The sequence below is a fragment of the Mustela erminea genome, chromosome 2, assembly GCF_009829155.1.
Source record: "Mustela erminea isolate mMusErm1 chromosome 2, mMusErm1.Pri, whole genome shotgun sequence".
Taxonomy (NCBI): Eukaryota; Metazoa; Chordata; class Mammalia; order Carnivora; family Mustelidae; genus Mustela; species Mustela erminea.
The window spans coordinates 157,775,954-157,802,428 of NC_045615.1; the positions used below are offsets into that span (position 1 = coordinate 157,775,954).

A 26,475-nucleotide genomic window follows, 5' to 3' on the forward strand; every position below is an offset into this window, starting at 1 on the left:
TCTTTCTTTGGACTAATGGCTTTGAGAATACAGAATCAAGCATCTCTAAGGTAAAAAATATGTAAAAGTCATTGCCTTTTCCCCTTCTTTTAAGTTGTGGAATAGAAAAAAAATAATCTGAATAGAATATGCCAACTTTTTATGAATCTATTCCAAGATATTCCATGCTAGAGTCTGGAGGACACACATGTGACACCTAAAATAGTATAATTATTAAAAATGGAAACCCTGGAATCAGAAAGACCTGAGTGTGAATCCCAGATTTGCAATTTACCGGCTCTGTGACTTTTGGCAAGTTACTTAATCTTTTGGGGCTTCACTTTGAAATAAAGTCAAAAATACTGTCCAGCTCAGTGGACCCTTGTGAGGAGCGAAGGTATTACTATACATATAGCACTTGGCAGAGAGCCTGGGACATTCGTATGTGCTCAAAAAACTACCTAGTTTTATGATTACATGAGTATTAAAAATTAAAATTAAGGAAATCAACTTTCCAAGATTGCACATGAGGCTGATGAAATACAAATGTATCACTTGTTAAGCATTACCTGTGCAGTTTTCCCCAGGATCTTGACAGAGAAGGCCATCCTTTTCAGGACTCCTGGTTGAATTCCCATCTGCCACAACACAGTGGAGGATCACTAGACCTTCAAGTTCAAAACAGAACCAAAACAAGCATGAAAAGTTGAAAATTTCCTTAATGCAAAGTACTCTACCAAAGTCATGACCCATTTATGAAAAGAACAAGCCTGTGACTTTCATTTCCAAGGCATTCTCCCACAGCAAGGGGCCTGGCGTGGGAGTGGGTACACAGACCAGCAAGTCTAATTTTTTCATCCTCAAGGACAAGGACAGAATTTTCAAGCCAACATCACTTACATGTAACTATGCATCTTGAGTGAAGAGACTTGGCCATGGTTTATGATGGAGACATCACAGAAGCAGAGGAATAGAAAGGGTTCTCAGCTGCTGCACAGATACACGGATAAATCTCCAGGGAGAATGGAGGACATGTACCCTCTCCATTCCATACAGATTCGATGTTTCTCAGGTATTAAGTATTGTTCGTACTTCCTTCTTGAGATATGTGAACTAGATATTCAATTTGTGGAAACTATTTGAAAATTGCACCTTCTCTCAGCTAGGTACTCCTATTGCTGAGAAGGACAAACCTCATGGAAAGGATGGTGGAGAGAGGAATACTGTGTGGTGGTTAGAACAGTTTAAAATACAATGGGTAGTTCTTGTGTGGACCTGATTCAAGAAAATCAACTAATGAGCTAATCTGAGAAATTTGACCCTGACTAGACATTGGATAATATTAAGGAATTACTACAGATAATTTTAAGGGTGATAATCATATTGTAGTTCAGGATAAAAAACAGAGCCCATATGTCTTAAATATATAAATTTAAATACTTATTAATGAAATTAATGTATCCAAGATTTACTTTAAAATAATCCAACAAGGGGCGAAGGGTACAAGATGCTGAAAGATACTTCCAGATGTGACAAGATTGGCCACATAATAAGAAGTTGAAGAGGGCAGAAGGTAAGGGAGGGCAGATGTGGAGAGATGAGATGGCTTGGGAGTTAGCTAGACCTGAGTTCATGACCTGGTTTTGCCACTTTACCGTCATTTACCTTGTGCCAATTTCATAACCTCTCAATTTCCTCATTGGCAAAACGGAGATAATTATTATCTCCTCTTCAGAGCATTACTGTGAGGATTCAATCAGGTAAGTATACAAAACAACACATTGTTGGCATGTAATCAATGCTCACTTAAATTACTCATTATTATGTACCTGGCAGGAATCGGATAACTTGCCCACTGGGTATATTGACATTTATCCACCTAGCCAATGGTTTCTAAACTGTGCATGTTCTATAATTCAGCTCAGTTCAGCAAACATCCATGAGCATCCAGAGAAACACAGGTGGACAGGACAGACTCTACCCTCAAAGGGCTCCGAAGCTAGTAAGACAGGCAATCAGCTAACCAATTAGCCGTAACACGAAGTGAGACTGTTGTGCCTGAAGACAATAGTATCTGGCAAGTTCAAAGGCCAAAGAGTTTTCAAAAAGAATCTTTCAATATGGAGACTCTTTGCTAGCTATCTAATTAGAAAAGGTTCAAAAAAATTTAAAAAGGTGGTAACTAACATGGGAAACAGTGAATAGAAATAGAAACTCAAATCCACTGATATTGGGTAAATTAGCACTTCTTTACTGGAGGACAAATTATTACTGTATGTGCTAAAAGCAGAAATACCAAAAAAAATGCAATTATTTCATTTCTAGTAATTATTCAGAAGGAAATAATCCAAGATACATAAAAAGATGTGACTGAAAAATTCTCTACATGACACGGGTTCTAAAAACTTGGAAATTCCCTAAGTATTTATAAAGATAGAGTTGACTAAATACATGGAACTATTTTCATGCAATAAAATTCTATTCAAGCATAATTCAAACAGTAATAGAACATTTTGATATATTCCTGAGAGAGAGAGACTACAGAATAATAATGTAGTGGGATTTGTGTGTTTGTCTGCATCAGTGTGTAATAGTACTATAAAATAGGCCCATATAGATAGATAATCAAAAAGTTGGGTAAGTAAGTAGATAGAGAGTTGTTCACATTGGTTAGGAGACTTTTATCTTAATTTTCCTTATTTGCACTTTTTAATTTTCTAATAGCATATTTTATTTGTTGCAACAATAAAAAAGGGAATGTCTTCCCAATTGAAATTTACCCCAAAGATACAGAAGTAGTGAAATGAAGAGCCATCTGTATCCCAGTGTTCATAGCAGCAATGGCCACAGTTGCCAAACTGGAAAGAACCAAGATGCTTGGTTCTTGGTTCTTCAACAGAGGAATGAATAAAGAAGATATGGTCCATATATACTATGGAGTATTATGCCTCCATCAGAAAGGACAAATCCCCAACTTTTGTAGCAACATGGATGGGACTGGAAGAGATTAGGCTGAGTGAAATAAGTCAAGCAGAGAAAGTCAATTATCATATGGTTTCACTTATTTCTGGAACATAAGGAGTAACACGGAGGACATGGGGAGACAGAGAGGAGAAGGGAGTTGGGGGAAATTGGAGGGGGAGATGAACCATGAGAGAATATGGACTCTGAAAAACACTCTGAAGGTTTTGGGGGGATGGTGAATCTGATGGTGGGTGTTAAGGAGGGCAGGTATTGCATGGAGCATTGGGTGTGGTGCATAAACAATGAATTCTGGAACACTGGAAAGAAATTTAAAGAATAAATAAAAATTAAAAAAAAAAAAAACAAGTATCAGGGGCACCTGGGTGGTTCAGTGGGTTAAGCCTCTGCCTTCGACTTTGGTCACGATCTCAGGATCCTGGGATCGAGCCCCACATCGGGATCTCTGTTCAGCAAGGAGCCTGCTTTCTCCTCTCTCTTTGCCTGCCTCTCTGCCTATTTGTGATCTCTGTCAAATAAATAAATAAAAATCTTAAAAATATATATATATATATATATATATATATATATATATCAGTATTTTGGTTCAAAAAAGAAAAATACACACACACAATATGGCCACCAAATTTCTAGATTTTTCGTATCTTTTATCCCAACACAGCCACTCTCCTTTCACACTTATAATAAACCAGAAACGTAAAATCATTTTGGGCTTTCCAAGCATGCTGATTATATATTTACTCTTCTTTGTAATCCTGGTAACTAACACAGAACACAAATGTTGAAAAAATGAACAGATCAGTCTATAAAAGAACAAAACAACTTTCAGATTAAAAAAATCTTAGTATCTCAATTTCTTTATTATTATAAAATAGGTTTAATTCATTTTTAAATTCCCATACATGAGCTTTCTCCATGGGCAGAGTCAGGAGGACTTAATTCTGGAGTTACTCTAACAGTGGGAATTTTACAAAACACTCTAAATCTTACAGAGATTCCATATCCACAAACTGGGGATGACAATATATTTTTCAAGAGGATATTGTGGAAATAAAATTAGGTAACACAAAAAGGCATGTGGCTTGACATCTAGTATACAATTTTAAGTCCACTCACACTCCTTTCTATCACTTATCATCTAACCCATCATCTCCACTTCCACCTAACAGAGGGAGTTCTGATTGCCCTGAACCCCTGCGCAGGGCCTTCAAGCACGCTGGCTGGCTGGTGCCTGCGCCCAGACTCTGTTCCGCTATGAATCACTCCACATGCCAGCATTAGCTGGTGAACGGACGCCACTGGGAGCGCCCCAGACGGGAACCCTAGGGAGGAGGCTCTCTCAGGCAAACCAAGGCACTGGGGTAGCCCGCGCTCTTCTCCCCACCCACAAACGTCAGGTTATAGTCACAACCTGGTGGCCGTGAACCAAATCCAGCCTGAAGAACCATTTTCTTGATCTGCATGGTTTTAAACAATTGAATCATGACAGCTCATATTAAACCTGGATTTTTCTGCTTCCACTGAAAAAGCAGAAATTCTGGCAAAACGGTGTGAAACAGCTTCCCGGCAACAACTGGGCACAACTAAGCAGCAGGTGACCCCTTTAATGCCCCAGACCATCAGGCTTGCTGCGCTCATTTACTTGAGCTGCCTAGACCCTGACAGGAATTTCAAGTTGTGATCTGTACGGAGCAACTCAGGAATCGCAGAAATGCTTACAAAACCATTTACTCAATACTGAAGGCTGCTTCACAGAGGAAAGGCATTCCTGTTCCATCCATAATTCAACAAATATTATTGAGTACCATGATACAAGACACCGAAGGCTCAAAGATAACAGATACTATCACTGACCTTAAGGAGCTCACATTCTGGTAAGGAAGGTAGACACACAGATCTTTAAGATGTAGTGTAGTAAAGACAACAGCAGAGGTGACACAGGATGGAGAGTCAACTCTACTTAGCTGCAAAGACTTGAAAGAGAAGATGAGGATTGTGGGGAGTTTTTAATGAGGAAGAAATGATTTTTTAACACATCAGTTAGTGACTTCTAGAAGATAAAAATTGTGTACACAAGGTAACATAATCATTGATGTAATTTGTTTCTGCAGTAGGTAATATTTATATGATGATAATAATGCAAATATTTGAAATTATTATATCAAAAATGATTTTAAAAAAACAGGGCCAGTAATTAGTCCACATACACCATGTGGGGAAACTGCGGTGATGAATCAGTATCTATGCTGTGCCAGTTCTTAAATGTTTAGACTATCACCCCTATAGCAATATACTGAAATTATGAGGGTAGAGGAACTCAGTAGGTAAAATCTAAACTTGACAAGTCAATAAATAGCATTACAAGCAAGGTATTTAGCAAGATGGAGATAAATACATAAATACAGAAGAAACACTTAAAATATTCAGAAGTGGTTGCTTCTAAGAGGTGGAGAGGAGGGAAATCATGGTGCCAAGATCTGCTATTTGTTGTTATAAACCTTTTAGCACTATTGGATTTTTAAAAATCTATGTCTATTTATTACTTTATCAAAAATAAAATTAATTTTTTAAGAAAATGGTAAATAAAGTTGTAATTAGCCAAGGCATTCTAAACAAAAGGGGCGGCTTGTAAAAGGACACAGTGGCAACTTGTTTAGCTTGTCGGGAGGGTGAGTAGGGATTGTGATGGAGAGGAGGCTGGGGCAAAAATAAATATGACCATCTTGATTACTCTGGATTCTGTTAGGCACCCAGTTTGGGGTCATTGAAATGCTTTAAGTGAGAAACAACATAATCTTTTCATTTGGTTTGTTGTGTGTGTGTGTGTGTGTGTGTGTGTGTGTTTGTGTGTGTGTGTGTGTTTGTTTGAAAAGGTTACTTGAATACCAGTATAGATAATTCAGACACATGTAAACCAAGGGGGTGGCACTGGGTATGGGGAAGAAGAAACGAACACAAGAGATATTCACAAAGTAAAATTTATAAGACTTAGCGGCTAGTGGGACAGAGTGGGAAGTGAGAAAAAAGAAGTCTAGAATGACTCCAGAGTTTGGAGCTTGAATGGCTGAGTGGATTGTGGTTCCAATCACAGACATATGGGACACCAGAAGATAAACATTAGGGAGAAATATTAGTGGCATGGGAAGTATGCAAATGATCTCAGATTACTTTTCAAAGATGTCCAACTGCAAAGGGAAGGGAAAGACTAGTGAACAGATTTAAAAAAAAAAAAAAAGGAGGGGACTTGTTTTTGTTTTTAATATAGAGAAAATTGATAGAAAGAAGCCAAAGGTATAGGAAAGAGGCAAAGGATGGGCTACCAGTAGAGGCAGAAAAGGTTACAAATCATAGTCTGAAAGGCAGGGCCTCTTCTGCAGTTTTTGATCCTTTGTAGTCAAAGTTAGTAACTTTGCAAATATCACTTCATTTTCAGTGAATAAAAGGTCATTAGAAAATTAGGGCTTAAAGGTATTTTACATTCTATACATCTCATGTCATTGTTCAAAGGAATCTGGCTTAAACTGAATGCAAAACACCCAAAGGTTTCTCAACTTTTACACTATTGACATTTGGGCTGGATAATTCCATGTTAAGGGAAGCTGTGCATCATAGAATAATGATTAGCCCTGGCTTTTACCCTCCAAATGCTGGTAACATCCTACCCTCACCTCTCCCCCTAGTTCTGAGTTGTCACAATCGAAAATTTTTCCCACCATTGCCAAATATCCCTGAGAGGAAAACTGACCTGGTTGAGAACCACTGCAATTCTCTCCAACCGGTTTTAATATTTTTTGTCCAAAATATAGCTTTCATTTTGAATGTGTTTCTTTATTTTAAATCAATTAAACAGCCTCAAAGCCTTAAATTTTGACTTCTTAAAAAATTTCTTTGGGAAAGGTTATCTTGTGGAAAGATCACCAAACTCAGTCATTAATTCACTGTGTGACCTTGAGTTAATTAACAATCTATCCTGAACTTTTTCCTTAAGAAAACTTAGAATCACAAGTTTCCTGCCCATTCCATAATCTGGTCCATGAAAATCAAATGAAATAATATAGTAAAATAATTTATTCAAAAACATGTTATTAAAATGATCATTATCTTCATCAGAGAACGTATGGATTATACTTTAGAGAAAATGAAAGAAAATATGGTACCTAAATGTGGAAAACAGTAAGATTTTCATTCAGAAGACTCACAATTTTATTAAATTTCAGAATTAGTAAAAACCTTCGAGGAATTAAAATATCCTACCAACCAATTCTCAACTTCCTGAAATCATCCTCTGGAAAAGTTCCTCAACCCTGCCTTCTAATTTCAGCACAGAGTCTTCTCTCTCCTCCAAGCCGTTCCATTTCAGTGAGACCTTCCATCCATTCTTTCAATTGCAGCCATTTCATTCAAAAAGATTATTGAGCATTTATTTCTAAGGCTCTGTAAGTGATGCTTTACATTAAGCTGGGTTTTTGCCTTCCCATAACTTTATTCCACTCACTGGGATCACCTGGAATAAGTGTAATCTCTCTTTCCCATGACAGATTTTCATTATTTGAAGCCAGATATCAAGACTTTCTGAAAGGATTCCTCTTCTTCGGGCTGAGCATCCTGGTTCCTTCAACCACATTTTACCTGTCATCATCAAGACCCTCATAATCCTTGCCATGGTCCCCTAAATGTAAGGTCAAACCAACGTGCCTTTTCACATGGTTCTGGCAAAGATGGAATAGACTGGGGCTCTCGTCCCCCACACTGTAGGCGCTGTGTTTCTGGTAATGCAGCCCCGTAGCACATCAGCCATTTTTGGCTGTCTGATTAAATACTGAGGTTTCCGTCTGTTTTTAATAAAAGGAAACTCTTACATCTCTTGTGCTACTGGAAAGCAGTGTAAGGATGGGATTATTTGTTCTTTTTCATTGTAGCTCTGTTTTGCTTCACTTTTGTTTTTTACTTAAAAAAATGATTTTAGACTTTTTAGAGTTCCCTTTACAATGTGTATTCGGTTTCACCTATCAGTAAAATATTTCATAATCTTTTTGTTTTCTTATTCTTTCATTCAACCTATTTAATGTGACCTGCATAATTTCTGAGAGATGATTAAAGCAATAAAAACAAAATAAAAATGTTAGATTCGTTGTGTCTGCTAAGTGATGAGAAATTGAGTCTATATTTCTGGTGCTAGTTAATAAATATCAACCGTACTCATAAAACTGAAGACAAAAAGGAAAAGAAATCCAATTCTACTTTCATGAGTCAAAGTTCCATTTATGAGATGTTCACATTAAAAATTACAGAATGTATTAAAAGCATTATCCCTGTCAGTCAGCATGGAGAATGAAGTCATTGGGAACAATATGAGCATTGAAAGAGACCCAGTCTGACAAGGAGCATGACCCACTGTCTCATAGTTAACTGCTAAATGCTGAGGTAAGTTGTACACCAGCTGGGTCAACTATTTAAAAGATCAAATGTGACCAACATCAACAGTTATGTAGGTTGTATTTGCCTCATCTCTGAGCTGAATTTTCCATTTTTACAGCCAAGGGCATTTTTTTATTTTAAAAATAAAAATAAATATAACATTATCAAAAAAATAGCCATTCATCTGTATTCTGATGACTTAGGAATCTTCGATATCTTAGCTTCTATTTGTATCTACCAAATCCAGGGATTTCTTATGATATTGTACCAATCTCATTTTAGGATTTGAACCACACCCCACACCCCGTTAGAAAATCCAACTGTAAATCAAAGGAGAATTTATTAATCTATGAATATAAGCAGAAATTGGGAGAACATCTCATAGTCAAATCCCTAAAATTCTGTTTATATAGAAGAAAGCAGTGTCGATTAATGGGAAAAAGATAAACTGGGAGTCAGATGGCACCAGATTTGAATCCTGGTTGTACATTCTAATCACCAGTTTTGCGATTATGATTAAGTGACTCAACATTGAACTTAAGGGTCCCCATCTGTAAACTGAGGCCCATACTGAGTAAACAACATGGTAGATCTAGCTATATGCTTTAAAAAAGAGAAAAAATAAGGTATGAATTATTAACCTTGGTAATGCCTGTCACAGGGTAGGTCCTCAACCCAATAGCAGCTATGAAAGAGCTGAAGCAAAAAAGACTCTAATTCCTCTGGTAAAACAGTAGATTATCATTCCCCTAAATGGATATTGTCAAATTTCTACATATATGCTGTGATTTGATCCATATGTAAAATATGGCTATGAAACAAAATATGAAAGCTAAATATGTATACATATACATATACATATACATGTACACACCACATTCCTACAGTGTGCTTATATGTATGTACTTAGTGAGGCAAAACAACATGTTGGCCTTTCTATAGGCTGCTTCTCTCCAGAGTTTTTAAAAGACATTGGAAGTGAATGCGCCTCAGCTGATGAACAGAAATATGGCATCTTCTATGGTTCTTTGTATTCTCAGGACAGTTCTGCCAGTGACTCAGCATACTGAATATGTCTGCCAGGGCTACTGATTCAGTGGGTTGGTTAAATGATTCAGTGATACAAACACAGTAGACCAAGTCAGATCTTGGATGGTGCTGTCTGACAACCAAGGGGATTGTAAATCATAGCTCTAATTTTAGAAAAATAAAGTTAAAAAAGGTTTAAAAATTTTAATCAACATTTGGAATATAAAAACTATAAGGATCTGGGGGATTTTTTTCATTGTATCTCCATTGTCAAGAAGAGAAACAGAACCCTGAGTATACATACTATACAGAGAGCATTTTCTAAGTCTGAAAAGAGATTACATCTAACATGCAGTTGGAGGGGCTCATGGGTGGCTCGGTCAGTTAAGCATCTGGCTCTTAATTTCAGCTCAGGACGTCATCTCAGGGTAATGAGATCAAGCCTCCAGTCAGCTGAGAGGGTGCTTAAGATTCTCTTGGGTGCCTTCTGACCCTCCCCCACTGCTCATGTTCACTCTCTCTCTCCCTCATACTCTCTCTCAAAAAAAAAAAAAAAAAAAAAAAAAAAAAGAAGAAAAAACATGCAGTTGAAAAAAATATTGGGGATTGGAATGATGTTTATCATTGTGGGCTTGTGATTGACTGAGACAAAAACTAAAAGAGGTGAAGTTTGACATTAGCATTCTCTTCCATCTATTCTTGTTAACTTTTTTTCCATCTTTTTTTCATTGCTGTTTTGCCTTCCTATAAACCAGTATCTTTGTACTTCCTTGACATTCCCCCAAATAGAAGATAACTTTTAAACATAATTTCCTTTCCAAATGCGTTTGCTTTCAAAGCAGATGTGCAAGGAGAGAAATTAAGTAACTCAAATATTCTAAACTTAAGTGTTTCAACCTGGGTCTTCTAGAAAGCAGAACCTGAGATATATATGAAGGGATTATCACTTTATTTAGGAGGTCCAAGCTCTGGAGTCACAAAAATGAGGAGGAAAAAAAGAAAAGAAAAGAAAAGAAATGAAGCAAAGAAGGCAAAGCAATGCAATGTATGTACCCATCTAAAAGATGCAGCTCCAAAGTACGCCACAAAGAGACACCAAACTTTGCTCGGACCACATGTCCACTCATACAGAAGCTATATAAAGCATTTTAAACAAACAAACAAACAAAAAAACTCTTCATCTTAAAGTAGTTCGTGGAAGAAAGAATGAAGGAGAAATACGTCTGCCGCAATCACTTTCATCACCCATTTCCTAGACAAAATTCCAAGTAAGGGGTGATAATTGCCTCAACCTCTGGCCCTTTGCTGAATGAGAGGCCAGAACTTGTGCCCTGGACATGGTGTTTTCCATGTCCAAAACAAGAGACAACTCACTATAGGTAGGGAGCTGGGCAAAGACAAAGGAAATAGTCAAAGGGCTCTTCAGAGGGGTATATTGTTTGTGCCCTGGCCCAAGGAACATTTGAGGCATCAGGACATCTCATGGACAACCATGTTCTAAGAGAAGGAGGGACTCTTCAAAGGTCTCTCAAATCATATCATCTTAAAAACTGCCCATACTGTCAAACTTAAGATAGGCTTCTGGATTTTCAGGACTAGGAAAGGAAGTAGAGTCAGGACAGAAAAAAAATAAGGGGGTCTTCATAGTTTATGTTCATTCAAAATCAGGAAAGTAACATATGAACTCTTTCCTCTCCACATGTAAAATTTTATCCCAAAAGGTAGAAACAGTATCTTGGTGTTTAAGAAAAGCTAAGAAAGATGGATAACACTTTTTTAACTTATAAAAGTACGCCAGGGGGGCGCCTGGGTGGCTCAATGGGTTAAAACCTCTGACTTCAGCTCAGGTCATGATCTCAGGGTCCTGGGATCGAGCCCCGCATCGTGCTCTCTGCTCCTGGGGGAGCCTGCTTCCTCTTCTCTCTCTCTCTCTCTGCCTGCCTCTCTGCCTACTTGTGATCTCTGTCTGTCAAATGAATAAATAAAATCTTAAAAAAAAAAAAAAGTACTCCAGGGACACCTGGGTAACTCAGTCGATTAAGCCTCTGCCTTTGGCTCAGGTCATGATGCCAGGGTCCTGGGATCCTCCTGCATGGGGCTCCTTGCTCAGAGGGGAGCCTGCTTCTCTCTCTGCCTCTGCCTGACACTCTGCCTGCCTGTACCCTCTGTCTCTCTCTTTCTCTGACAAAAAAAAAAAAAAAAAAAAACTTAAAAAAAAAGTACTCCACAATCTTAAATTTTTAAAGCCCAGAGAGGTAAGTTATTCCATGACCATTATTAAATCTGTAACAACAATGACTAAATTGAATGGGAATCCCATAATAACCTAGAGCTAGTTTCTTAGAAATCATCAGTTGTCAATTGACTTTCTGATTCCCATTCCTTTATGATAAGACCATTCCAGACAGTCAGACATTACAATACTTTAAATGAAAAGCTCTGGGCTCACTGAATTTCCATAATAGTTCATAGACAGGAGGAGAAAGGAACCAACCAAAAGAACAATTTGTTATCAGGGAGGATTATCCGATTGCAAAATGAGGAGAGACTGGAGTTGGCCTCTGGATTTAGTGATAACACAGTCTCTGACCCATGAGGTAACAGTCATCAAACTTTAATAATGGTAAGGGAAAGAACATAGAACTTAAGAGTAGATGCTTACCCAACCTGAAAAAGCCCCAGAATTTAGGCTCTTAAAATGAGCTAGGGAAAGCCAATCCAACTTAACATTAATCCATTATTATCTTTATCAACAAAATGATTTGCAGAGAGCAGAAGTAGAAAGAAAGAAAGAAAGAATGAAAGAAAGAAAGAAAGAAAGAAAGAAAGAAAGAAAGAATATTTTAAATGTCAGGTATATAGAAAATGAAGACTATTGGAATCCCAAAAAGAAGCAATGTGTTGAGTTGGAAAAACCATAGGGAAAAGTTTCACAGAGGTTGGGAACAAAACTGGGTCAAAGGCGTTGACACAGAAATGAGCCTAATGTGTTTTGAAGATACTGAGTCAAGCTGCCCAGCTGCGGTGAAGAATTCTGCAGGGCATTAAGAACAAGGGCCTTCTTGAAGTGTCTGGTGTGACTGTGAAATGATTCAATTGATTTTCCTGTGTGACCTATGAAAGTAAGACACATGGAGACATGGTCACACCACATATTTCCAGCTGAAGCTCTGAAGTGTCATTTGCCACATCCAAATGACAGATTCCCAGTAAAGAATCTGACTGTCTAGAAAACCACTTAAGAAGTATTTAACAGTGGTGAATACTGTTGGGCAGAAATCACTGAGAGAAGAGGGTGCATTTCCTTTGGCAGGCTCCTGCAAACGCAAACGGGAACTGTAGCTTATTTTTGGGGTGTAGTTTCATCTCGCATCTAAATCACATATTCAGTCACTCTTCTTGCCCTCCATTTCAGGACAATTGTCATGTATCTAAAAGTGATCAGAGAATTTTCTCATAGAAGCTTTCTATCAAAGCATGGCAATGTTGAAAATATGTCTCCTGAAATAACCAAAAATCACATTTGAAGCCTTTGTCAATATCATTTATCAATTATAGTTATGCCAGGGTTTTTTCCAATTCATAATTGAATCCTCACTGATAAGTTATTATCCTAATAAATGGTAAAATAAAAGGTCAAACCTGAGCTCGGGGCATGGGATTAGTACTAAATCCCAAGATATCCTCTTATCACATCATGTGAGGAATATGTAATATCCACCTGACATCATTGGTGATGTTAACCTTGATGTCTCATTCATGAGAAGACAAGGTCACTGAATACAGTTTAAGAAGGAAAAACCTCAAATTACTTTTCAAAATTTTTTACCATTGGTTGACAAGTTCTTAAGGGTCCTGCCTATTTTCTTTCCAGAGAAGTCAGTTGACAGTGGCTTACTTTGAAACCCTGTTCTTCCAAACTCCAAAGCATTCCCAAATGGCAATGACATCATGCTGTGTTTGTAGAGACACAAGAACCCTCGATGGTCATTTGGCACACCTCCTATCTAACTCAAGAATCACCTTACACAACTTCCATAAGTGCCACCAGACCATAAACTTGTCTAGGCATGGAAAGCTCACCACATCCCAAGCCGCTGATCCCATTTTTTTCAAAGTTCCACCTGGGAGAAAATTAAGGTGAGAGTGGCCTTCCTGGAATTTTAGTTCATCAATCCAAGTTGTGCCCTCTGAACTACACAGAGGAAACCTATTTTGAGACAAAGAGGGTTTTCAATGATTTGAAGTTGACTCTTATAAACCAAAATTTTCTCTTTTCTACCCACCACTCCAACTTCTATCCTCTCAGTCGTGTGTGTGTGTGTGTGTGTGTGTGTGTTCTTCAGTTACCACCAATGTCTTATCACTGCCTTTTTAAGAACACCATTGATTTCCTGTAATTCACCCACCAGTGGCCTCTTCCTGAGCCTCAGCCCCCTCCTTCAGCAGTATTTGATATGGTTGCCCTTCCCAAATCTTCCACCTAAAATCCACCCCCATTCTCAGCTTCCTGACTCGTCCTTCCCTCTTTACTCAACTCTTCCAGCTCTTTTTCCAACTCCCACACCACATATTTGGGTGCCACCAATACTCTACTCTCAGATTTCTTTTTTTTTTTTTCAAATGTTTTCATTGTGGTAAAACACTCATGACACAAAATTTCCTATCTTCACTATCTTTAAATGCTCCGTTCAGTAGTATTAAGCACATTCATACCATTGTACAATCATCACACCATCCAGCTCTAGAACTTTTCATCTTGGGAAACTGAAACACTATACCCACTAAACAGTAACTCCTCATTCCCTCCTCTCCCACCTTCTGGCAACCACCGTCCTACTTTCTATCCCTATGATTTTGCCTTTGTATTCTTTTCCATAATGCCATTTTATGTCACAAAACACCCATGGTCTGAGCATTTAAATAAATATTTACTTAGAATTTATCACTAGGCACTGTGGTAGATTCTGAAATTACAATCAGCTAAATGACTACTTTCTATTTTCAGCCCTATTTTCTAACCAGGTGATTGTCCAAACAGACTAGCCATTAGGACCTCCTGTAGGGCTTTTTTTGGGCCAAACTTTTTATTTTGTGATAATTTTAGATTTATAGAACAGCTGCAAAATACAGAGCATTCCTGTACCCTCCTCACCCTCTTTTTTTTCCTCTAATGCCTCCACTGTGCATTACCGTGGCATGATCAAAACAAAGAACCAATATTGGCACATTACTGTTGACTTAAATTCAAGACTTTATTCTAACTCCACAAATTCCCATTAAAGTGCTTTCTCTGGGTCAGGATTTCTAGTCTCCTCTGGTCTGTGTTGGGTTCTCAGTCTTTCTGTGTTGGCATTTTTTGTTTTTGTTGTTGTTGTTTGTTTTTTTAATGATATCATTGACAAATTTGAAGTGTACTGGTCAGGTGTCTTATAGAATGTCCTTCAATTTTGGGTTTGTCTGATATTTTTATAATGTTTGGACTGGGTTTACGGATTTTAGGAGCAAACTCTACAGAAGGGAAGTGTTCCCCTCATCACACTACAGGGGGGGTGCATGACATCATTGGTGACTTTGACCTTGGCCACTTCGTTAAGGTAGTGTGTGCCAGATTTTTAAACTGTAAAGTTACCATTTCTTTTTCCTTTGGAAACCAGCCTACACCCAAAAGGACCTTCTTTTGGGGGGAATATCAATATATATTATTTGCAATTACTCTGAAAGAAAAATTGGCTTTTTCTCTTGGAAGGCCTTTACAAATTTAGATTGATGGGGACATCTCAACCAAACTTCAGTAAGTCTGGGGAGAGGCCTGATAATTTGTACTTTTTACATTTCTTGGGATAGCAATCAGATTTGGGGTCCACTGTCCAAGTTGAAGTCAACCTCCATATTTCCAAATGCTCAAAAGACATTTGGATATCTCAAAAGCATTTTATATTACAGCCAAAAGAAAAAAAAAAAAAAGCAGCTTTCTTTTACATACGGCAGCATAAATTCTTTTTCTCTCTCAGGTTAACAGTCTTGGAGACAGTTTTAATTCCTCTTTCCCCTTTCTTACCTACACATGACTTGTTTTTAGATCCCCAAAAAAATCTCACTTAGAAGCATTTATTGGATTTATTCTTTTCTTTTTATGGCCTGGTCCAAACCTTTTAGGCTACTTCCTAGCCTAGAACAGCAGCTTTCTTTTTACTTGCTCTCATTTGTCTGTCCTCATCTGCACGTGAAAACCTATCTTAAAAACCACTGCTTTCCTTGGGGCACCAGGATGTCTCAGTCAGTTAAGTGTTGGACTCTTGATTTTGGCTCAGGTCATGATCTCAGGGTTGTGAGATGGAGCCCCTGTCAGGTTCTGTGCTGGGTATGGAGCCTGCTTACAATTTTCTCTCCTTCCTCTATGCTTCCACTCTCTCACCCCTGCTCTCTCTAAAGAAAACAAAACAAAACAAGCCACTGCGTCCCCTGTATTCATTCCCTATTGAAAATGCTACAATAGCTGCCCATTATCCATTATGATTACACTCCCGAGAAGGAGGCCTTCTGACATGAGTTAGGGATAAAATGACGTCTTCGAGGTTAACGAATGGAGCTGTCATTGGAAGGGGCTGGTGGAGAAGGGGGAGTCACTGAAAATAAAGCTCATTAAATTTGTTCCCTTCTGTTTTTCTCTGTGGTCAGGAGTTAATTCTCTTGAATTAGTCCTCTTGGATTAGTCTCTTTCTCCAAATGCAATTGGTGCTCTAAACGGGCCTGGAGCTACCTCGTGATCATGAGCCACCCCCAGCCTTGGGAAGCCTAGCAGCACATGGTTAGAAGCCATGAAGCAAACTACTGGGGTCAGCTTTAAGCAAGGTCACCCCTAAGCAAAGGTGAGGCCAGCTCTTCACCAAGCTACAGGGCACACAGTAAAATGGAATCTGGATATTTCCCCAGTAATCGAACAACTCCACAGGTAGACCATATAACATTTTAAAGTAAAGTCTTTACCTATAACTAAATGCATGGATTTATCTAAATTAGAAAATGTCCTGGCTCTAATTCCTAGGAAATCCTGAGAAGATGACATTGCATCAAGAATTCAGGATCCTGACTAATGTTCTCATTCTGAAAACCAGGTCCTGACCCAGTCAGTATTCCCCTCGATACCACACAAAATTAACTCTTTGTTCTAGGCATGTGGGTCTGCTCACTCTCTGACACACACACAAAGGAAAGGTCATTATTAACTTGTCCACCTTCTAATCTTTCTCCCATTGTTTTCTCCATTGTTAGTTAGAAAAACTAACTCAAGTCCTTATTTCCCTGATTTTTTTTTTCCCTAATCACTCCAGCCCATAACTTCTCCTTCTGAGGTCATATTTAGTTTTCACTATGTAATTTAAACTGTTAGGTATTCAATTACTATACAATGTTTCATTTCTGATAAACATTTTGCCCAATATAATGCAAATTCTTTTTGGAAAGACAATGACGTACTTAGACAATTCTCCTTAATGCTAAACACAGTATTAGACACACTTTATAATAGTATTAGACAAACTGTAAAATAGCAAACAATTTTAGATATGTCTTCCTTATTGTTATTTGTTTTAGAAATAAAGACTACTTACCAACAGCCCACCCCCAACACTATGCCATGGGAGAAGGAGTCTTGTGTTTGGATAAGTTCATGTTTTGCTGGTGGTGGCAGTCAATACCAAAATTTCATGAACAAATCTCATTCTCTCAAGTCAACCTACTCAGTAAAACCAGGCATAGCTACCATCTAAGTGAAGAACTGCCTAAAATAAGTCATTTTTTTACAAATTCAGACATTAAAGATGGAATATAAAGAGTTATTGGGAAATATGAGGGTTCTTTGATTTGAGTATGGAAGCTGGTGTGTGTGTGTGTGTGCCTGTATGCAAAGTTTACATCATGATCTTTGTGACTGACCATGAGAAGCTACTGTCTAGGAGGACGCCTATGCTACATGCACTGAGATTCATTTATTGGACAAATATTTAGTGAGCACTTATCATGTAGGAGCACTGTTCTAGGCCCTGGGAATACAGCTGTAAATAAATCAGGCAAAAATTTCTGCCATCATGGTACTTATATTCTAACGAAGCAGTTAAAGGCATTATTGAAAGCATGGTTATGAGGGAGCAAATTCCTGCCTTTTTCCGTTTGCTTCCGGTGGTGAATATTACAGCAATTTCCTTCGCTCAAAGCACAAAAACACCAACACTCTAACTGGTGTAAGGAGTGCAATCATTCTGTTTCACCTTTTTAGTCAATACCTATGAAATAATTTTAATTATCTACATAGTTATGAAAGTGAGAATATTAATAACACATTGAACATTTATTAGCCAATTATTCTGCTAAAATCTTTTCCTGAATTATCTCATTTTATCCTCAAAACAATCCCATGTCACCAAAGATAGGCATTATTATCATTGATACCATTCTCTAGATGAGACGACACAGCACGAGGAGATTAAATAACTTTCTTGATGCTACAGTATTCAATGATTAAATAACTTTCTCGATGCTATAATATTGTGAAACAACAACCTTTATGCATGGCTGTCTACTCTTTATAATCCGAAAAAAATTATTTTATCATAAGAAACAATTTCTGTTTATTTTTCCATTTTTCTGATTTTTAGAAACAAATTTTGACAGTGTGTTATCATTCATTTTTCCACAGTGACAGACTTATTTCTTTTTAATTAAGATAATTATTTATTTAACTCAAATAAATGAGATAACCCCATTTTGATGAGATTACCTAAAACATTAAAATTATAACCTAAATATTTTATTTTTCTCTGCTAGTGCAAGCTGACTTTTGTGTCTGGTCCAACCTTAAGATTTTGGTCTTGGGTGTCAATGCCAGGCAAATGCTATAGAGCTTTTCACTGCATAAAACTAGGATCAAAATTGGCAGATGAGGAAGTATCTATAGAGACATTTTTAGAAAGCAGATATGCATTTTGCTTTTGCAGAATTATTTTTTACATTTGTTCTTTTCTAACAAAACCAGTCAAATAGAACTCTTTTGAGAATTTGTATCTATTTCCTCTTTCACAACTAGTGGGAGCAGGAATTTGAGAAATAAAGGCAAGAGAAAGTTTTTCTATCAATTAATAGGCCCTGGTTATAATAAGAAAGTACCCAGAAACAAAATATCCACAGTTTAAAAAATATGCTGATTATAATTAGTGATTTCTTCTGTACTTTCCTGTTATCTATTATAATAGCTCATGTTTATCCAGAACTTACCATGTTTCAGGAACATCTTAAGTGCTTTGTGCTGTAACTAAGCTAGTCCATACAATAGCCTTGGTTCTATTTCTATGGGCTTTTATAGATGAAGAGACTGAGGCCAAAGGGGTTTAAGAGATTTGCCCACCATCAAGGAGTTAGTAAGTCACAGCACCAAGAGGTCATGAATAGACATAGCCTAGCTCAGAGTCTACACTCTTGACCACAGCATCATACCACTTCAGGATATGCTGTTTAGCCATCATCAGTCAAGAACATCATCTCACCAACTGTTCACTATTGGTTGGGATAGGCTGTGCCTAGGATATAAGAAAGCAGGTTTCCTGGCTGGGATGAAGAACCAGGAATCCAAGAACCTACAGCATATCCAGAGCTGGGGATGCCACAGATATATAGGTCAGCATCGGGGAAAGCAAAGCTGGTAGGAATAGCTAGGATGAACTTCAGTGCTTTTTCAGTAAGTCAGAAGAAGTGGGTCACTCTTCAGTGCCATGATATGTCATTGCACTGCATGTCAGTGACCCTTCTCCTCTTGTCTACCTCATTCAACAACAAGTATTTATCTACTATGTTCCAGGCTTTATGGCCTCATCTTCAGAGCTCATGCTCACAAAGCGAGAACCTTAGACAAGTTATTTAATGCCTTTGTGTTTCATATCCTCCTAATAAGTGGGAATGATAATAATGTGTAACCTGAGTGTTCTATGGATAGTGTTATATGGATACAATGAGTTATCAGGTTCTTAGAACAGTGCCTCGCATGCAACAGAACTGCTCTCTTATGATTTTGGGTGTAAAGATCAATGAGAAGATGATATTAAAATGCTTTTTTCAACTGTAAAGGTCCCCCAAATGTAAAGGTTATGTTGAGATTCCATAGGAAAGGTCAAGCAGGCATCTGCTTGTGTCATCAGTAATATCTTGTGTCAGTCACCCTAGGAGATGGGACCAATCAAGTTTCAGAAACTCAGAATGACATCCCGGTGGGGAGGTGGTCATGAAAAAGTCAAGTCTCCATCTTCTACAACTGCCTCATTCAGCCCTGAAGAATGATGACAATTTTTTGTAGTTGTACTAGGCTTCCTGGAGTAAGAAGCAGAAGGAAGCTGTCTTCTCCTGCTCTGGAAAGACCTGGACCATGTGACTCACCACAGGGCAGGGGACCATCAAGAAATCCAGACCATCGATGACTATGAAATATTTACATATAATGTTAGATTAGTTAGGGATTCCTCAACATTAACATGTCAGACTGCAGTCAGCCTCGACAGCCAACCTGTCTCAACTTCTATAGCATCCACCATAGGTTTGATTCCATTTAATACTGAATAGAAACCATGAACAAAGCAACTTGGTTACTCCCAGCTAATGAAACGTGTGTAATAGAAAAAGTTATAATCATCATTAAGGAGGGCATGTGATGTAATGAGCACTGAGTATTATATAAGACGGATGAATCACTGGCCTCTATCTCTGAAACTAATAATACATTTATATTTTAGTTAATTGCATTTAAATTTTAAAAAAAGAAAGAAGAATGGCTAAAAAAACAAAGAGAAAGAAAATCGTATAACCAAACAAGTCAGCAAATTACCTCACACTTTACAGAATTCAAAGGTCATTTTTTAACGACCTGTTGGAGAATGCCCTTTCTGCACCCATTAAACATTTATTTTAAAGCCCCTATTCTGACTGAGGAGATGTGCCCTTGAAGCAAACACTGAGAGACAAGGAGCACTCCAAATCCCCCATACAGAACATAAGAAACAGAAGTAAACTTACTACTTGCAAAACGAAAGTCCTTTGATGAAAGGATCTCTAGCATTACTGGAAGCAAGTCCCAAGTGAAAAAAGACGAAGAAGCAGATCTCTCTACATCTCTGAATTGTGTGCATGTTTTGCCAGCAAGAAACAGAACTGTTTTCTTTATCCAATCTGCTGTTTTTTTAATGACTGGATACTGTCAAAAATTTACATTCAGTCAGTCAACTAACAGCTTTTGAGGTCCTACTATGTGCCGGGCACTCTTTGTGCATCCCCAGCCAAAAAACGAAATAAGGCTAAATGAATGAATAAATCCAAGCCTTTGCAGTGAGGGAAATACTAAATTAATAACCCATCCTGTTATACTATCAACTCGGGCACTTTGAAACTAAAAAAAGGCTGAACACAAGCATTGTTATAGTTCGGTTACACTTTTCATCACCATTTTGGAATCCATGCCTTTACTCTCCCAGTCAAGTAAATAACACACTACATATCCTCAAAAAAAAGTAAAGAATGAAGAAAAGTACTCCGTGGCTATTGGAATTTACCTCACTGATAATTAAAGTAGGTTATTGCCTAAGTGAACTGAATTAAGATTAAATACACCCTCTCCAACCATTAAAAAAAAAAAACTCTCATTTCTTTAAATTTAACAATTAGAGATTCATTTAAGCTACCAAATTTCCTTCCTTAAGATAAAAATATGTCTGGGAAGACTAGCTAATAATAGCATTACAAAGCATACCCATTTTAATCAGATCGCTTTCTTCTTAGATTTTACTTCGGTGCTCTCCTGACCCCGACTGCTACCCCCACCCACTCACAGATTCTTTGGGGATCCAGGGATCCGTCATGGTCATTTTGGAAGGGTTTCAAGATCATGGCTTAGGCTTAACTGCATGCAGCCTGGACCCTGGCTTGTCTGGACCCTCCTGGAAGCTGCTAATCCTAATGGAGAGTTTACAAGTATGGTCCATTGTTCACAGAGCTGATTAAAAGTAGAGTGCATTGCCTGTCCCCTCTGACTGTGCCCCCGACTGTCCTCCTCATGACATTCATGTCTGTGTCCCAGCATGAGCCAACTACAATAAAAGGGTGGAAAAAAACCAAGTAGAGGTTCTTGCACTGGGCACCCAGGCACTGGGGTGAGCAGTGTCTGCAGAGACCCTGAGACAGACATGGGGACTATCTGTCCTCAGGGCCTTTGACTTCAGCACAGACATGGGCAGCCCAAAGCATCCGCAGGGGCACCTTCAGCTGGGTGTAACAAGGCATGCTTGCAAGTGGTGGGATCTTCCAGGATTATTTGAGAATTTCCACACAATGACTGAGAATGGAGAAAAAGCAAAAATCAATTTGTAACAGCTGCTTAAGTGCAAAACCTGGGATTTTGAAAAAGGAAAAAACACTCCTAATGTTCTTCTAGGCCAGAAGTATAACTGGAGAGGCAAAGCCTAAAATCGTTCAGCTTTTGGGGCTTCAGTGACTTCATCTGTACAATGGGAATTTTACTTGCTGTCACCCACCTGCTTGGTGACTTGGAAGCTGGATCCGTAGTATGATCACACTCATATTCTCAGGCAGAACTTAAACCGACCCACAAATATTAATGTTTTCAATTTTAATGAGGAGGGGAATATATTTTTAGTCTTAAAACTAAGGAGAAATTTAATACAGAATCAAAAAAGATACTCTGATTTCTTTGAGATAGAAAAAAAGATACTTTAAGCAAAGTTATTGCCTTTTTTAGAGATTTATTTGTTTATTTTATTTGTTTAAGATTTTATTTATTCATTAGAGAGAGCAGGAGCAGAGGGTAGAGGCAGAGGCAGAGGGAGAAGCAGACTCCCTGCTGAGCAGAGAACCTGATGCTGGGCTGGATCCAGGACCCCAGGATCATGACCTGAGTGGAAGGCAGATGCTTAGCTGACTGAGCCTCCCAGGTGCCCCTGAAGAGAAAGAGAGAGAGAGAGAGAACAGGCAAGTGTGCAGGACCTGGGAGAGGGGCAGACAGGCAAGGGAGAGAAAATCTCAAGCAGATTCCCTGCTGAGCCCAGAACAGGAAGCTGGGCTAGATCTCACAACAATGAGATCATGACCTGAGCTGAAATCCAGAGTTGGATGCCTAACCAGCTGAGCCACCCAGGGGCCCCAAAGTTATTGCGTCATTACCATATTTCTCAAAGAAATAAGCATCCATGGTTCTCTCTATTATGATAAATTCTGCATGAAACAAAGATCCCATTACAAAGTAAATGAAAGTTACCAAGTGCTCAAAAATTTCTGTTGAACTTCCCAGTGGAAATGTTAGTTAAAGATGAGTACAATGGCAAGTTGCTGAGGGCCTTGGGCTCATCTAAAGCAGCTCCCTCATTTTACAAATGAGAGAAACACTGTTCAGAAATTGGACATCTCAGTCACAGAACGGCAGAGCTGGAACCAGGTCTCATGTCTGCTCCATGCCTGATCTCAAGGCACTCCCTTCTCCCACTGAACCCCTCCCCTGCCACACACACAAACACACACACACCCACACATTAGTGCATCACACAGTACATTGCTCACATTTTCTTCAAAAAGTAACTAACATGTAACATGTGATTTAACTCAGGAATGAGACTGAAAAGTCAAGCGCGTGTGAGAGAAATAGAACCACTTTATGGGACCACTGATGCCAACAGATTACAACCTTCGGGATTTTGCCTGCTGTAGGGCTCTCAGGGGATCTGGAGACTGAATTCAGTTCCCTAAGCCAAACATTCAACAGGGCAGTTGCCCAATCAGGTTACTGTGAGTGTGCCACGGAACTGGGTTGGAGTTTTGTTTTGTCTTTTCCTTTCTGCCTTGTGACAAGGTTTGAGAAAAACATAAAGCATTACATGATAGTAAAAGGGAGAGGATATCTATCAACCTGGAATCATCACTTCTACCACGACATTTCTGCTGCCACAGTGCCCTTATCTAGGCCTTAATTATTCTTAGTCCAGGGATTATATCTGAGACAGCCAGGTCCTCTGGCCCCCAGCTCCGTCCCTCGCCCCCACTGCACCCTGTATCTTTGGCCTCTCCTGCCTATTTCAAATCCTACCCAAGCGTCAAGGCACCCACGCATGTCCTTCACGCAACTTCTCCCGCTGCTCCATTCTCCCTGGTGAGCTAGTCCTTCTCTGTCTGCTTTTCTGAATGTTTCTCTTACTGTTTCATATTGGTTAGTCTTGCATTCCCACATTCAGAATAACATCTTTTTCCTTTTTTTAAAGATATTATTCATTTGGGCGAGAGAGATAGAGCAGGAGTGGAGGGGAGAGGCAGAAGCAGACTCCCCGCTGAGCAGGGATCCTGACACAGGGATCCTGACCTCAGGACCCCCGAGATCATGACCTGAGCCAAAGCAGAGGCTTAACCAACTGAGCCACCCGGGGGGACCTCAGCATAACATCCTTCAGGCAGGCCTCATGTCTAGGAATCTCTTGAGCCCTCTTCCCAGCCCTATCCCCATCTGCTCTAACATCTTGCTGACTAGAGCAGACTTTCAATCAATACTCTGTTGGAAAATCCAGACGAGGAGGAGGAAGAAAACGGCTGCTTCCTCCCAGTAATGCAGCCCAGCGCATCAGCACTGTCTCTGGACCCAACGCTCTCTACCTATGGCTCTTTTTCCGACTCCACGTGATACCCCTACCTACTAGTTGTTGCTCCCTTCTTTCTCCGCTGGGTTCCTTCAATCAGTCCCTTCTCCGTAATCATGGCGCTAAGTCAGATCCACTTCCAGCCAAGGTCATGACACATTTTAGCCACCTCTCCTACTGCAAGGCCCAAAGCCAGATGAAAGTGTCCGCAAAGTTTTCACCTCTTTCCCCACCACGGGAGAAATCCAGTCGTTCCCAGGCTTGAAGGTAGAGGTGATATCTTGGAGACACTTAAAGCTGCGGAGACCCCCCTCCCCGCTCCCACATCAACCCCTCAAGCCCAGGTGCCCCTACCCTCAGCTCACCTAAAACTACAAAATATTGCTTCTCCCTGCCCCTCCCTGCCTCAAAATGATCATGATGTAGGGCGCCTGGGTGGCTCAGTGGGTTAAAGCCTCTGCCTGCAGCTCAGGTCATGATCTCAGGGTCCTGGGATCGAGTCCCGCATCGGGCTCTCTGCTCTGCAGAGAAGAGAGCCTGCTTCCTCCACCTCTCTCTCTCTCTGCCTGCCTCTCTGCCTACTTGTGATCTCTATCTGTCAAATAAATAAATAAAATCTTTAAAAAAAAATGATCATGATGTAGAAGGGAAGTCTTGATGTGGTAGGCTGTGCCCACCTGCGTGCCCTCCTTGGTCCCTTCCCACATGCAGCGGCAAGAACTGTCCCCGCACCTGCGGTCCCGCGCGCTCTGCCAACCCCGCCTCCGAGGAAGCGCAGCGAGCCTCTAGCGGGTCCAGGGGTCCTGCTCCTCCAGCCCCCCACTCCGCCCTCGGGCCGGGCCGCACCCAGAGCTCCCGAACCGAACAGCCCAAGTGCACTTTTTCTCAGTGAAGGAAAGTTTTCTCTCCCCCATGTCATCCTAAAATAGGAAAGAAGAAGTTCCAAGTGAAACATCTCCGCATTGCTTAGACAGCGCGCTCCGTAAAACAGGCCATGTCCCTTTCCCTCGCAGCAGCCCGGGACTGAGGTCGCAGGAGCTGTCTTCCACTCTCCTCCGGTTCCTCCCCACTGTCCTGACAAGGGTCGGGGGTCTTAATCCATTCCTGCCCCTCTAAGAGTCGCCCCCCTATCTCTCGCACACCCGAGGCCCACACACGCCCGCCGATTGCTCTCCACCGTCCTGGGCAGTCCCGGGCCCCATCTTCAGCCACCGGTTCCCCCCTTTCTGCCTCCCCCCGCGGTCCTCTCCGTCCAGGCTCCCCTGCCACCCCGTCACTCGCGGGCACCTGCGCCAGCAGCCGGGCCGCGGGAACCGCCCGCCCTCGGGCAGCCCCAACAGGTGCAGCCCTAGGTGCCAAGAGCCGACACCCGCACCTCGCGCCCGCCCAGGGGTCAGAGAGCTCCGCCTGGGCTCCGACAGCCCCCAGCGCGCCCTGGGGGCCCAGACGTGCGCGCCGAGCAGGCTCGCGCTCCCTGCCACTCCGCCGCCGACTTTCCTGCGGGGGCTCCGCCGTCCGGCGCGCCACTTACCCAGGGCGAGGGCCAGGAGCAGTGGCAGGGAGCCGGCGCCGCTGCCCGGGGCGGCCCGGTCCATCAACCCCACGCTGCGGGGCCGGGCAGCCCCTGGACGAGTCCCCCTCGTCCTGCGCCCCTTCCCCGGCCGCGGGCGCCCGAGGGCGGGCCTGGAAACTACTCTCTCCGGCCAGCCGGAAACGAAACTGCTTCTCGGCCGGGCACCCGGGCCTGGGCAGGCAACACCCGGGGCGCGGGCGGCTCCGGGAGTGCAGCCCGGGCGGAGGGAGCCTCCTATTTATCCTCGCTGTTCCTGCACACACCCCAGCCTCGAGGCGCGGGACTCCGTCGGGGTAGCCTCCACGCTGCTCCCACCCAAGTTGCCCCACACCCACACCCACACTCAAGGACGTGCTCGAGCTGCCCTCGGGCCAGCTCACCCGCTCCCCCTGCTGGGTCGCACCTGACTCTCCGCTTCCCTCCCCTTTGGGGACCGAGCCAGGTACTTCGGTAGCGGAGGGAATACCCCCGAGGGCGGTTAGGGGCCGGGCCTGCGGGCGGTGCTTCGGGCTCTAAGCTCCTCTAAGCTCCTGCAGGGCGCTGGGGGAGCCTCAAGCCCCACGCGTGCCCTGAATTCTAGCTTCCCTCATTTCAACCAACTGTTGGTGTCTCCGAGGGACCGGCGCCAACACTCAGTGTGATTAACCTTAGGGCTTTGACAACTTACAAACCTTTCCTTTACCTACATCATTTGTTGCATATCTGGGAGTTTAGCTCCCCAAGAGCTACGTTAGCAATTTCATTTGTTTTCTTATGTATCTATTTACTCCTTGATTCACTGCATTCTCCTTTATTTCAAATAAAAAATTTAAAAAAAAAGAC

The 26,475-nt window shown here is 40.8% G+C and overlaps 1 protein-coding gene across 2 annotated transcripts in view; it reads right to left on the reverse strand.

The window, feature by feature from the left end:
• Window positions 1-26,056, reverse strand: part of BTC (betacellulin) — a 43,106-nt gene extending 17,050 nt beyond the window's left edge. For both annotated transcript variants that reach the window (XM_032334586.1, XM_032334585.1), the window contains exons 1-2: window positions 25,612-26,056; window positions 549-647 (exon numbers count right to left, since the gene is read on the reverse strand). In XM_032334586.1, the coding sequence (XP_032190477.1) occupies window positions 549-647; window positions 25,612-25,675 (163 nt within the window). In that variant the 5' untranslated portion in view covers window positions 25,676-26,056. The remainder of the gene's footprint in view (window positions 1-548; window positions 648-25,611) is intronic.
• Window positions 26,057-26,475: the final 419 nt, after the last annotated feature.